The following is a 14,187-nucleotide window of genomic DNA, read 5'->3' as shown; positions in this document are numbered from 1 at the left end:
TCTTACGACTTCTACAGCGTTATTTTTCGTTTTAATAGTTTTTATGTTTAAAATAATTGTGGTGTTAAAATATACCGAAGACTCCTATTTTGGCATAATTTAATATGTGAAATATTTATTTAATTTCGATACCTGTCACACAGCTGGTTTTCGTCCTTTGTTAGGATTCATTTAATTCGACATATACATATATGTTATATATATATATAATTTTATTGATTACTCAAACAAAAGAAAGTTTTCGATATATTTTACATGTTTATTCTATCGATTTCAAACGCTATTTATTGAAAAACATTTTTATTTTAACGTAAGTCGCAAGAACTCATATTTTCTCGCTTATTCTGACGTCATCAATCCAAAATGGCTGCAGTGAGTATTAATTAACAGAAGCCTTAATTTGAAGGAAAAAAAAAAAAAAACCCGCGTCAGAAATTTTTTCTTCTTTCGTGCGATAATTTTATCCCATAATTTTTAAAAATATATATATGACATTGAGTTTTATATAAACGTAATATGTATGATATTAAGTTTATTAATGTAAAAAATGTAATTCGATAAAATTTTGAGAAGTTGTTATATTGGTCGATTTTCCTATTTCTTTTGCTCGATTTCAGAATAAAATTTTGATGAAAAGTATGATTTTGTACCAATCTGTAATTAAAATTTAAGTAAACGTAAACATTGAAAGATATATTTAGATTATATAAATAAACAGAGAGAGAAAGTGTCTTAAAAAATGACGAAATTGATTAAAAACATAAATAGTAAAATATTTTAAATTTTTTTTAAATTTATTTAAATTATAATTTTGCGAAAAAGGCCAATTGATAATTTTTCTAAGTTTATTATAAATATGATAAATATATAGCACAATGTGGGGGGGGGGGGGGGTTGCTGGGCACATACAGCTTTCTCTCTGTAATTTATTATGAAAGCTTCACCATTAAATGTCATAACTACTGCTAGTATATCACTACTATCCTTAATTTAATCGTAGGTATGTTTGTTTCAATTGCACTGGCTGTACTTTGTTCCTTGTCTCTTTTCTCTCTCCAAAGCTCAGATATATACCTATTTCATTTTAAGCGTAGAAAGTATAAGAAAGTGCAATTGAAACGATCTTATTAGGATACATAACGAGTCCTGTTAAATATCTCATTTTCAATTGTACAATGACTGTATGTCATAGCTGCGTAATACTTATGTAAAAATTACATGCCAATCACCTACAAAATAAATCGATCTGCATAAAAACTACAATAGTACTTTATACTACAATATTAGAAAAAAATGTCACTATTATTAGAAATATATTCTTAAAATTGTATCTGATTATACAGTTATAACACATAAGTATATTAGTAAATATTTACACAAGACAATGTAGCTATTATATTAAATAGATGCATAGAACATATCGGAGCATCAGTTATATTAATTAAGGTAGAATTAAAGCTCAAAGATACTATTTATCAGTGTACAAATATTTAACTATTTTTATCCAATATTTAAAAAGTTTCAGAAACATACTTGCAGTCATTCTGATTTTTCTTTTTTGCTTAATTCCTTATTAATAAATTTTTGTGCTTTTGGATAGCTTATTGCACACGTTTCTGCAGAAAAGGATACTTTACGTCAAATTATCTTAAAACATATTACACTGAAGAATTTCCTAGTTAAAATAGTACCTAACTACCTTTGTTTTGTATCGTCAATTCTATAGAGATCAATTTTTTTTTTTATATATCTTGTGTAAAACTTAATATAATTTCACAAGAATTTCACGAGAAAGCGTATATCATACATTTCATGTTATGTACATGAACACTTTCGTTAATGCTTAGTAATGTGTAATAGAAATAATACTTAATAAAGATTTTATCATAGAGATAATTTCGTCAATAGTTTCATGGAAACTATGTAGTCAAAAGTACATAGAATAATGTTAATCAGAAATATTAATGAAATCTTTAAAAAATGAGTTTTGTGCAACTAGTATTACGTTCATTTTGATTTTGATCTCATTAAATGTTGTGTAATATGGCAATAAACCCTATATACAGAACCTATTGCACTATGTAAATTTGATATAAACTGATAAATAAACGAATTAAGAGAGATTGATATACTATATAAATTATTTGTAATAGAATAATCAAGTTGAACAAAAACCATATTTGAAACTTATTATGATCACAAATATTTTTTACAAAGACGAAAGTGTGGACACATACGAGAAAAAAAAGAAAAAAAATCTTCATTATATATCTATAGCTTATTATCATTTATATAGCCTATTGCTGCTAAAATTAATAATATAAAAACTGTCATTACTAATAGTAAACTAAGAGCAAATGCTATACATACTAACTTATATATCAAATGTAATTTATCCGTGTGTCAAAAGTAGAAAGCACCATAATGATTTTATATATATATATATATATATAGGTTCCAAATATGATTGTTCTGTTAATTATTCCAGCAGGTACCATCAGTTGATCACAAAGATTCTGCACATTTAATTAAAGGCAGATAGAGTTGCTAGCAGATCTAATATCCCCACAAAATTTCACATAAACATCTATCAGTATTTTTAAGTGCCAAGGAGGTATTTTGTTTTTTTTTTACCTGTAATTTTATGCATTAATTTTTATTTCTAAGCTAAATAGAATTAAAAATTGTTTTTTACTACTTACTTGATTTAAAGTTGTCTCGCCTGAGGTTAATGGCCACCAAATACATCCTGGCTGGCAAAAACAATATAAAGAAAACCATCTGGATCTTTTTCATTTTGATACAGCTCAGCCATGGTCATGCTGCCGCTGACTATACTTTTCTGATTTACTAGTAAGAAAATTGCTTGTGTTGGATTCAGCTGCAGTCGACGTCTGTATAAAAAGATGAGAAAATATATACATATATAATATTAACTAATATATTTTATATATTTTTTTTCTTAAACCTAAAATTATATTTTTATATATTCAAAAAATATACCTGATTATTTTACAGAATTCTGCCACAGTTAAAAAATCTGGCACCAGATATTTGCTTTTGTCTAGAAGTGGCAGTTGGTTTTCTAATTTGTAGCGTTCCACGATGATGGGAATTTTATTTGGATGCAGAGATCTAATTTCTTCTGCACTGACCCATCGCTGTTCTAAATTAATACACACACAAAAATATGTATTAGAGAATAATAATTTATCCAATAACCTATATAATCGAAAATTGCAATAGATTAAAAAAATTGTTTTCAAAATCTTTAATCAATTATATAAACACTGCTCACTGAAAGGATATTTCTGCTTGTACTTTGAAGTCAGTGAATTCATTTCCCAAATACACCAATTATGCGAAACGTAATTTTAAAAATATCTATTTATCGTTCCGACGTTTTCTTTAATACAATATTAAATAAGAAATTTCAATAAAAATCGAATAAATCTAAGACACAATTCTCTCTCTCTCTCTCTCTCTCTCTGATGAAATGAACAATTCGACGTGCCAGAGTGATATGCAAACAATGTAGTGCGCGAAATATAAAGGCGTTTCAATCGAAATCCGTACAACGTTGCAACGTGTTGCAACGTTTTTTCCTTCTTTGTCTTCTCATCTTTTTTTTTTTGCACTCGTGCTATCTCTCTTGCAATTGCGCGTTTGTAAATTACCGAACGTATTTTCCAATTTAAATCAATACGAATACATATTCTCGCTCTAATATAATTAATTTTGTCGCCACTTTTGCATGACAATATCGGATAAAAAAATATAATAAAAATAGCAAAGCTCTTCTCTCTCTCTCTCTCTCTTTCTCCCTTCTCTCTCATCTTATCTATCTCTATCTCTCTCCGACGAGAGATTCATCTAAAGCGCGCTTCGAGACTTCAGATCAGGCCGAAATTTAGTGAAATGCAAAAATAATTTTTGAAGGATGATTTTTCCCTAATCCTTTTGCATACGAGAGGTCAAAGGTCAGATCAGGTTAAAATTGTCAGTCCCTTTGTTTCGCATCTATACACACATATCCATCCTACTTTATTGCTAAGTATAGAACCCTATCGCTTCGATATTATTCACGCACAATGACAATACTCACCGAATGTGCGTCTCTCTTTGTACGATCTCCTAGGTGTCAAATTCATGTTCGTTGCAGCGTTACGATGCACTATCACCTACTGCGACGTACGCGACGCGCGCTATCAGCTGTGGACTCGCTCTTCGGGTCAAAATAACGCTGGCATACACAACGACGCCGTATGAGATCCGCCAGGTCAGGTTAGCTCCTGGTCGGACGAGACGAGACGCACCATTCGCAACTACGCAATCAATCAAGCCGATAGTTCCCTCGACTACGTAGATATTTTCGCGCAGAAAAGGCTATTATTGTGGAATAAATTGCGTGTTCAAAGAAATGATAATGAGTTTCGATGTATCAATTTAGAAAATAAAATTCATTAATTTTTTCTGTCTACCGCGATGCTTTATTACAAGGCAAATTGTAAATGTGTTGTAACCCATACAGCACCGTTAGATTGCAAAAATATTACAACAATCTTTCACTGCAATATTGCAATATTGCAAATTCACTGCAAAATGTTGCTACATCATTGCTGTTGAATTGCAGCAATGTTAAAATGTCCGCTTTTTGGAAGATAATAAAATTATTGATTATCGTTAACATCTTTTATTGTACAATATTGCAAAAAATTATTTTATTACAGTATTATACCCAGCAAATACCAAATTAGTTATATAATTGTTAGTTGTAATTTTCCACTCAACAATATAATTGTTATAATACACGTATTATATTTTTGAGTGGGAAATTACAACTAACAATTATATAGCTGTAACTTGGTGTTTGCTGGGTATATGTATATATATTACAATATATAAATTATAGAATTTGGATTACATGCAATATTTTCGAAATATTAATGTCATGTTGTTACAAGTTGCTGGAATTTTGTGCACTTATATCTCTGCAATGTCTTTATAATGTTACATTGCAACTTGCAACATTGCAACGTTGCTACAATATAATTGCAATAAAGTAATGAGAATTTCGTGGAAAATCAGTATTTTACCCAAGGAGAACAGAAAAGTCAAAATGACGTCATATTGACCAAAAAATGACAAATTTAGTCAATATGACGTCAAATTGACGCCATATTTTGACTTTTCTGTTCTCCTTAGGTATAGGTAATCAATATTTTAAATAAATGTATAAATTTAGTGTCTTTGGAACTGATTTTCTTCGAAAAACATTTTTTTTTAGAATCAAGTAAATTGTTTCTTATATTCACTTTATTTTTAATTTAAAGTTATGAGAACAAAATTTATGCAAACTGTACAAGTGGCATATATATACACATATCTATACATATATATAAATTGTGCTATATATCTTTTACTTTGTATATTCTATCAGATATATTATTTTATTCATATATTAATAATAGTTTTATTTTTATGCCAATGAATTGCACTGTTAAAGCAATCGCGTCTGGTAGACGATTATGCAGTTGAGAAGCACGTCTGTCACGTTAAAATCACATGTCGATACTTTTCCATTAATTAAGAGTTTATATTGGACAAATTGATTAATTTTATCAGTTAATTATTCTTTATTCAGCTGTTAAAAATTGTCCAATAGAATTTCTAATTCTAAAACTTTATACAATTTATCAATATATATCCTTATTTCCCTAATTTAATATTTCTCTCTGCGTGTCAAAAGAAATTAATAATTTTATCTATATGATTAAAAAATAATATATAAACAAAATGTATCTTATTTCTAGATTAACCAAAACTACATTTTAAAAAATACATGCATATCTCGCTCGTTCCTTCGAAAATAATTAAAAATTCAATTTTAACCAACTCATGTTCGATAAATAATGTATTAATGAATGCAAATTAAAACCGAAGACGGAAAATGTCATCAAGTGTCAGGGTCATCGAAATTCGAAAAAAAGTATAGAAGCCTTCTAATCTAGAATCGTTATAGCAACTGAGCTGTCTCTATATTTTACTTGAAAATCATCCCTAAATCAACTTTCTTATTCTCCCAGATACATGCACAAAATGAAAATACTCCGCGTTCCATCTTACATTCTCTTTCTCACTTTACGTGCAGTCATCTGTGATCATCTGGCAAAAATGCGCAGTACGAGCATTCCAGTTGACAGGTGGAACAGCTGTTTCAAAACACACAGCGTACAGGCATAAACAACAAGAGACAGTAGAGAGACACGCGCCGTTCGCAAAACGGACGACGCTCGGCGCGTTTGACAGGTGGCGCCTTCTCGCGAGCAGACGACGCATTCCATCCTCGACGACAGTCCGGGACGGGAATCTGTTCCGCGTTGTCCCGCGAAAAATCCGCGACAGCGTCGCGTGAGTCGCGTCTCCCGTCATGAGGAAGCGCAAGGTGCGCACGCGAGGACTCGCTCCAGCTGTCAAATGAGACGGCTTCGCGGAACGCTCGGACCGTGAACGTCCTTTCGAGGAGAAACGTCATCGCCGGACGTCGTATCGGATCGCGATCGCTCGTGCGGCCGTCTAGGTGAAGCGATACGTCCCGGGACATATCGCGGAGCGTGTTGCTGCGTGTCGCGAACGGAACGTACATATATAAGGTACGCGCGCCGGACAGAGAGGAGAAAGAGAGAGAGAGAGAGAGAGAGGTGGCGTTTTTCCGACCGGCTCTGACGGCGCGCGCGAAGGGGCGGCGGTCTCGAGCGAAAGATCAACACACAAAGGGGGACCCGGAGAGGCAGACTCGGTTTCCGGCGACGAGAATATCCGGGAGTTTTCCAGAAGAGCTGGCCGTTTCGCTCTCCTCCCGAGCAGACACCTGTGAGTGCCCGTCGACGACGACGAGTCGTCCAGGAGTCGCCGGAAGCGGCGGTCCCGAGGCATCTAATAAAGATCCGTCCGCGTATATCAACGCGTTTCTCCTCCCCGCGGCATTCGTCGGGGCATTAACACGAGGGACCGTTTCGATCGTGTGCGAGTGCGCGTCTGTCCTCTCTCTCTCTCTGTTTTGTGCGTGTGTCTGTCTGTCCATCGATGCCGGATATCAACCCCGGTCGTCAACAGTCCGCGACAGCTTCGTCGTCGCGCGGGGTGGAAAAAAAATAAACATGGTGGTGGTGGTAGTGTGAGAACGGATAGACGAAGAGGTGGGGAAGAACCTCGCGAGGACGGCGGCAGCAGTGTGGCAGCGATCGGCCACCGAGTCAGAAGCGACGAATTCGACCGGCGCTTCCTTTGTCTGCGCTTCGTCGAGAGTGAGTGAGTGAGTGAAAGAGTGAGTGAGAAAGAGAGAGAGAGAGAGAGAGAGTAGACGCGGATCTCGGATTGTGATGCCGACAGTGTAGGACGACGTTGCGTCGCCGTCCGCGTCGTTCCCGGACTCGATTTTCATGCGAGCTGTCAACGCTCAGCTGTCCGACGCGCAAGTGTCAACTGGGACTCGCCGCGACGTTGCTGATCGGCGAGGTGATACATGGTGTTATGTCGTCGTCGACGGAGGCCCGCGTGACTCGTCGTCGGGGCCGGTGACGAAACGAGAGGACGGCTAGGATGTGAGGACGGGGTTTCCTAGAGAAAGAAAGAGACAGGTGAGGGAAAACAAAAAAAAAAAAAAAAAATTCGTCGGAGATACACCCTCGGCCATTTGGATATCTGAGAAAAATAAAGAATCGTCTCTTTAGACATTTTATAACCGGCTTTCGCGAGTGCGAACAAGTGTTACTGGTGCGAGATTCTTCTGTGATCTTCGCGCAGTGCTTCTTTTTTTCCTCCTATGTGAATCTGTGATTGTTTATAGATCGGTGACATCAACGAGAGCGGAGTACCTACCCAGTTTCGAGAGAAAAATCGATCGACGACGGAATAAGAAGAGAGAGATATATATATGAGAGTCGGGGACCTGGTGGACGGACGTGCCGAGGGTATTTTCGGGCGCTGACGAAGAAGGACGAATGGAACGAGCAACGACGACCGCGGCGGAGTCGTCAAACTCGCGACGACCCGGTGCCAATAACCTCCGTGTGAGCAGTCGGAGGTCGGTCGGTTAAGCCGCTTCCACGCACGGCGACGATGCGTTCGCCCCCGTCGCGCGCGACAGATCGTAAAATTAGAAGACGTACGGAGGTTCGCGCGAGCGAAGCCGAGAAGAGGGACGACGTCGCGAGCGAGCGACGACGACGACGACGGAGGAGAAGAGCTCCGGATGGTAGGCGCCGGCTGACGCGAATATTCCAAGTTCGCGGGATCGTTCCCGCGGCTGCTGGATCGTCGACGTGGCTGACCAAGGTTCCACAGTTCCTCTCTTCGCGGCTTCCTCACCCAGGCGAGGCTCGTGAGTCGCTGGCACAGCTGATCGACCGAAGAGATTCGTCGATGCAACTTCTCTAGTCCGCTGTATTTTATCGTCTCTCTCTCTCTTTCTCTCCGGGGGATATATATCTATAATAATTAGAGGAATTGATTTTCGTATCCACAGCAGCGTATAATCGCATCATCCCGTCCGGAAGCTGGGCATTTTCCGAATACGAGACTGACCCGCGTCACGGTTCCTGTAGACGAATTTATAATTTATTCAATTACGTGATCGCAGGACGCAAGCCTGGCCTCGTGCGGTCTTTACGGAGCAGCATGTCTCTCATCCAGTCCGGATCGTTGTCCTTTCCCAGGTCGTCCATCGAGATCGCGAGAATCGTGACAGAGAGACGCTGATTCTCGACCGTATATATATATATATATATATATATATATATATATATATATATATATACGGATCATATATATATATATATATGATCCCGATGACGAGAGACAGACACGAGTGGACGCGAACAAATGGGCACCAATGATTAGCTTGGTCCTCTCGGCGGCGGCAAGCAGGATCGAGATGCCCCTCTCCAAATCGAATCCGTTCGTGGCGGCGAGCGCGATCTCGACGCAGCCGTACATCTCGAGCAGCGAGAGTAGCAACCATCTGCCGCCGATCGTCAAGGGTACCGGGCTGAAGCAGCAGCAGACCGGTAAGCGGAGGCGGCGGGGCTGGTAACAACGGCGGCGACGAGTCCGTACCCTACACGGGCTATCAGAGACTACCCTGGAAGGGCGAGAGCTTCGGCCTGAATAACTGGCCGGCGAGTCACAACTCGCACTCGCAGCCCAACAGCCAGTCGAGCAGTCCGGTGGTGAGAAACGGCCGTTCCGATGGTAACTCCAATAGCGGCGGTGGACGCGGCGGCGCCGGAGGCGGAAGCGAGGGCGGCGGCGGGGGCGGAAACGGCGGTGGCGGAAGCGGAAGTGGCGGCGGAAACGGCGGCGGCAACAGCATCGTCAGCGTCAAACCCAAGACGGCGACCATCACGCCGGAGATGGTGATGAAGCTGTACATGAATAAGCTGACGCCTTACGAGCACCACGAGATCTTCAACTATCAGCAGATCTATTTCATCGGGGCGAACGCGAAGAAACGGCCGGGCGTGATCGGCCGGCCTAACAACAACGAGTACGACAACGAGCAAGGCTCGTACATCCACGTGCCGCACGACCACGTGGCGTATCGGTACGAGGTGCTGCGCGTGATCGGCAAGGGCTCGTTCGGCCAGGTGGTCAAGGCCTACGATCACAAGACCCACGAGCACGTGGCCCTGAAGATGGTGCGCAACGAGAAGCGCTTCCACCGTCAGGCGCACGAGGAGATACGTATATTGCGCAAGCTGCGCGAGCAGGACAAAGACAACACCATGAACATCATCCACATGTTCGACTCGTTCACCTTCCGCTGCCACATGTGCATCACCTTCGAGCTGCTCAGCATCAATCTGTACGAGCTCATCAAGAAGAACAACTTCAAGGGCTTCAGCCTGCAACTCGTCCGCAAGTTCTCGCACTCGCTTCTGCTGTGCCTGGACGCGCTCTATAAGAACAAGATTATACATTGTGACATGAAGCCGGAGAACGTGTTGCTCAAACAGCAGGGACGCAGCGGCATCAAGGTAATGAAGTGGAATATTTATATTTCATGGATCGTCTAGTTTCGGATATATTCGCGGCACTCTCCAATTTCTCAACCCTTTTCTCTTATTTTCAATTGTGCGATTTAAACATTTTTTACTTTTAAGGGGATGCTGGAGTGAGTTTGTTGTTTTTTCCTGTTTTATCGACAAAATGTGAGGTTAGATAAAGTATAAATAGGTTATTTTTTTTATTGGCAGCTTGTACATACAAAATAAGATCAGGCCGAATTTGATATTAGATAAAGGAATATAAGTGAATGTTTAGATATCAATTTGGAAGCCTAGTAAACGAGAATAACTCATCCTACATTTTTGTGCACACATGAAAATGTAGGATGAGTTATTCTCTTTACTAGGCTTCCAAATTGATATCTAAACATTCACTTATATTCCTTTATCTAATACCAAATTCGGCCTGATCTTATTTTGTATGTACAAGCTGCCAATAAAAAGAATAACCTTTTTATACTTTATCTAACCTCACATTTTGTCGATAAAACAGGAAAAATCAACAAACTCACTCCAGCAGCCCCTTAATGATCAATCACTTCTACGAAGTGAATAAGCATGTCAATACATCAATGTTTCTTTGGAAAATTATTTATAAATCATATTATTTAAACGTTTATTTTGATTTAGCAACGAGATTTGAAATCGTATCGAGTTTTAAACTAGTCAGATTTTTTGATAGATGACACATTCGATTCCTTGACAAATGACGTATTTGATTCTTTGACAGATGACGTATTCGACTTTTTGACGGATGATGCATCTATTCAAGTTTTTATTTTTGCATGCGAGAACAGCTGATTAGATGAAACTTACGATTGAAAAGACGTACGTCATATTTCCATATGGTCATGTATAAACAATTTATAAATTACTTATATTATTTATCAGAAACATTTTAATCGAATACATTCCATGTTAATACGCCTAAATTATTTAACCAAATATTATTTTGGTAATTGAAGATATAGAAATATTTAAATTAAATATTAAGAAATTTATGGCAACAGTAAATATTTATTTTTCAAAGTGCACTGAAAAAGAATTGTTAACTTGACTAAACCGTTCAACCAAATTACTATTTTGTTAATTGAAGATATATTAATATTTAAATCAAATATATACGTTTTAAATTTAATATAATTGTTATATTTAATTTAAATATTTCTATATGTTCAATTACCAAAATAATATTTAGTTAAATAATTTAGGCGTATTAACAATTTTTTTCTATGTGGACAAAATTATTGTATTTCTTTAAAAGTACTTACCCCCAAAAAAGATCAAAATTATTATTACATTAAATCCTTCAATTAACAATCCTGCAATTAGTACTTTAATTACTGTGTAATTTGAAGCGCGTCAAATTTCTTTTATAAAGAAGACACAATATTTGAAAACAAAGACCGAAGCTATCTATTATCGTTTCACATTCGAGAGACGGTATAATGAATTCTCGATACACACACACACATACACGATTTTTCTTTCCGATAATATTTGCAAAACAAGATCTCGAGTTCCTCTCGACGGCATCTCGAAGAGCCACTTATTATTTCTCGTAATGCGAGCCTTTATTGACATTTCTTTATATGGTTTGTACACGGAAGACTTTATTGCTCCATCTCGAAATAACAACATGTGGCACATGCATTGAAAAAAATGACATTTGCAAATTAACAAAATATATTTTATTTATCTTGATATTTCGAAATTTTGTTTCTTTACGCACACCGTTTTAATATTCCGTTAAGTCTGCTATTCGGAGGTCTAGATTATTTATATTTTGACATTTTTATTTTGTACATGCATATATACGCAGACACGTGCGCGTTCCGCTACATCTTTACTTTCGTGAAACTGAGCTTTCAATTAAAGCTAATCGATAAACCGCTTCGCCCACGAAACATTCTCCGTATACACAGCCACGATCTTTAGCCCCGTTTTGGAACATCCGATATCGGGAGAAATCGCGCAGGAAGCTGTCAAAGAACTGCCTTTTTTCCCTCGTGAATAATACGACATATAATATATACATATATATGCGCGTCGCGCTTTCAAAATCGACCGAATTCCACGAATTCACGGTTAACCGACAGACCAAAGAGAACACAGAAACGATATCTCTTTTGTCTCTCTAGCTGATGCAGATATATCGCAAGACGTAAACGTTGTTTAAATGGCTCCCGTTCATGTTAAACACGCATCCGTGCCACAATAATTCGCACTTGCGCGTATACAATATTCCATTTGTCAGAGAGACGGTAGTCTAATAATAAAAGGTAACATTAATACTACGTCATCCTGCTGACTGGCGATACTTAATAATGTATATTATTTATTGGAAGTGGTGTAGTCCGCGTATAAGGATGGCAGAAATTCTTCTATCTGTATTTTTCAGAGAATCTGTAAATCCGCAGAGGTTCTGGGTACATTCTTTCTGCCCCATTACTAACAATATCTAATTCCATTTATGCCTTTAATGGTAATTAAATAATAATTGGTATAAAAATGTAATAATGTTCGTAAAGCTGCTTCTTCTGTTGTTGTAATTTATATTTAGTACGGATTTACACGCTGAGAACAAAACTGTTAACTTGATTAAACTAGTCAACTAAATTACTTTTTTGTTAATTGAGTATACATAAATATTTAAGTCAAATACGTATTTTGTTAGATTTAATAAGTTAGATTTAATATTTTAATTTAAATATTTCTATGTGTTTAATTAACAAAATAATATTTAGTTGAACGAGTCAAGTTAACAATTTTTTTAGTACAGTTTAAATATTCTGTACAAAGATTATAAATTAAATTACTATTTTATTAATTGAACATATATAAATATTTAAATCAAATACATATTTTGTTAGATTTAATGTTATATTTAATTTAAATATTTCTATATGTTTAATTAACAAAATAATATTTAGTTGAACGATTGAGGCAAGTTAACAGATTTTTTTTCAGTGTAGTTTAAATATTCTGTACGAGGATTATACAGAAAAATTTGACACGCTGCATTATAGATATTTTACATATGCAAATTGGTTTTGATACACTATAATGAATACAAAGAAATATTATTCTTTAGAAAATCGCTAACTTTTTTAAAATTATTATACCTGTTATATTATTAAACGTTTTTTTATATACATATATTCATAATTCTAACTGTGAAAAAAGTCTTGTAAGGTAGATATATGCAAAGATCTTTATATTTGGCATAATCGCATATGTTATCTAATTATTCAGGCATGTTCCCGAATCACGGATAATACCTGATTAACCAGTTTTTGAAGTCCTCGATGCCCTTATTTCCTCGGCATTGAACGTGCAAGAACGCGTCGTACAAACGGAATCGTGTTACCTCCGCCAACTGTAGCATTCGCACGCAAGTTCACAAAACTTTCCGAGAGTAAGGCCTGCCCTATGTTGGATCGTGACCTTGCGAGGCCGCACGGTGGTTATACTTTGATGCCGACGGCGTTCGCGCCAGGTCGTAAAGCTAAGAGGCTAAGTGCTGGAAATGGGCAAAAATTAGATTTGCTCGTTCCTTCTAAATGACCGTAACCGTAACTCCTTTCATGATTTTGTGATCGCTTCCGCAATGGATTCGTAATTCGACAAAAAAGATACTTACCGATCTTTTATTTTAACTAGACAACACAAGCGCGCGCTTCGCGCGCGACAATGATTTTATGTGCTTTGATTTGATATATATTATTTTGAACAACTGTCAAATTATTAATCTTCGCAATAACAGCTGTTTGATATGAATATAACACATAATGCGAATCGAGACAACCAATCAGTAACGTGGAAAAGCGGCAACAATACATGCGAGAATCCACTTAACATGCCTTTTTTACAAAAAGGAAGGATTTAGCGACGCGATTCAGATCAACAAGTTTGAAAACAGTCGGATTTTGACAGATGACACTCGATTTTTTGACAGATGACGTATTCGATTTTTTTGACGGATGACGCATGTCGTCAAGACAAGAACAGCTGATCAGATGAAGCTCGATAAGACGTACGTCATGTTTCCATATAGTCATTGATTATTTTATTAATTATGATACTAATAAAATATTAGAGATAAATCTATGTTAAAATG

General features: G+C 37.1%; 2 protein-coding genes across 5 annotated transcripts in view; one reads left to right on the top strand and one right to left on the bottom strand.

Annotated features, from left to right (window-relative positions):
* Positions 1 to 773: 773 nt before the first annotated feature.
* Positions 774 to 6,238, bottom strand: LOC114938551 (microtubule-associated protein 1 light chain 3 alpha). 4 transcript variants are annotated; one of them, XR_014926300.1, is made up of 6 exons: positions 6,127 to 6,237; positions 4,106 to 4,325; positions 3,004 to 3,166; positions 2,703 to 2,894; positions 2,371 to 2,634; positions 774 to 1,229 (listed from the first exon to the last, which is right to left on the bottom strand). XR_014926300.1 is itself a non-coding variant. In XM_029312532.1 (4 exons), the coding sequence occupies exons 2-4, from the start codon at positions 4,149 to 4,151 to the stop codon at positions 2,729 to 2,731; spliced, it is 375 nt and encodes a 124-aa protein (XP_029168365.1). In that variant the 5' UTR covers positions 4,152 to 4,325; positions 6,127 to 6,238; the 3' UTR covers positions 2,699 to 2,728. The 4 variants fall into 4 exon arrangements, 1 of the variants encoding a protein (XP_029168365.1); XR_014926299.1 differs by having other exon boundaries at positions 2,375 to 2,634; XR_014926301.1 differs by lacking the exons at positions 4,106 to 4,325; positions 6,127 to 6,237 and adding an exon at positions 3,299 to 3,555 and having other exon boundaries at positions 2,375 to 2,634.
* Positions 6,239 to 6,353: 115 nt separating this feature from the next.
* The window catches only part of LOC114938546 (uncharacterized), a 59,111-nt gene continuing 51,277 nt past the window's right edge, over positions 6,354 to 14,187 (top strand). The window contains 2 exon segments of the mRNA XM_085489374.1: positions 6,354 to 9,070; positions 9,072 to 10,037. Coding sequence (XP_085345500.1) covers positions 8,894 to 9,070; positions 9,072 to 10,037 — 1,143 coding nt within the window. The 5' untranslated portion in view covers positions 6,354 to 8,893.

The sequence above is a fragment of the Nylanderia fulva genome, unplaced genomic scaffold (genome assembly GCF_048542155.1).
Source record: "Nylanderia fulva isolate GAGA-0341 unplaced genomic scaffold, ASM4854215v1 Scaffold81, whole genome shotgun sequence".
Lineage (NCBI taxonomy): Eukaryota > Metazoa > Arthropoda > Insecta > Hymenoptera > Formicidae > Nylanderia > Nylanderia fulva.
The sequence above is the reverse complement of the archived record's forward strand: the minus strand, read 5'-3'. Positions and strand labels throughout refer to the sequence as shown.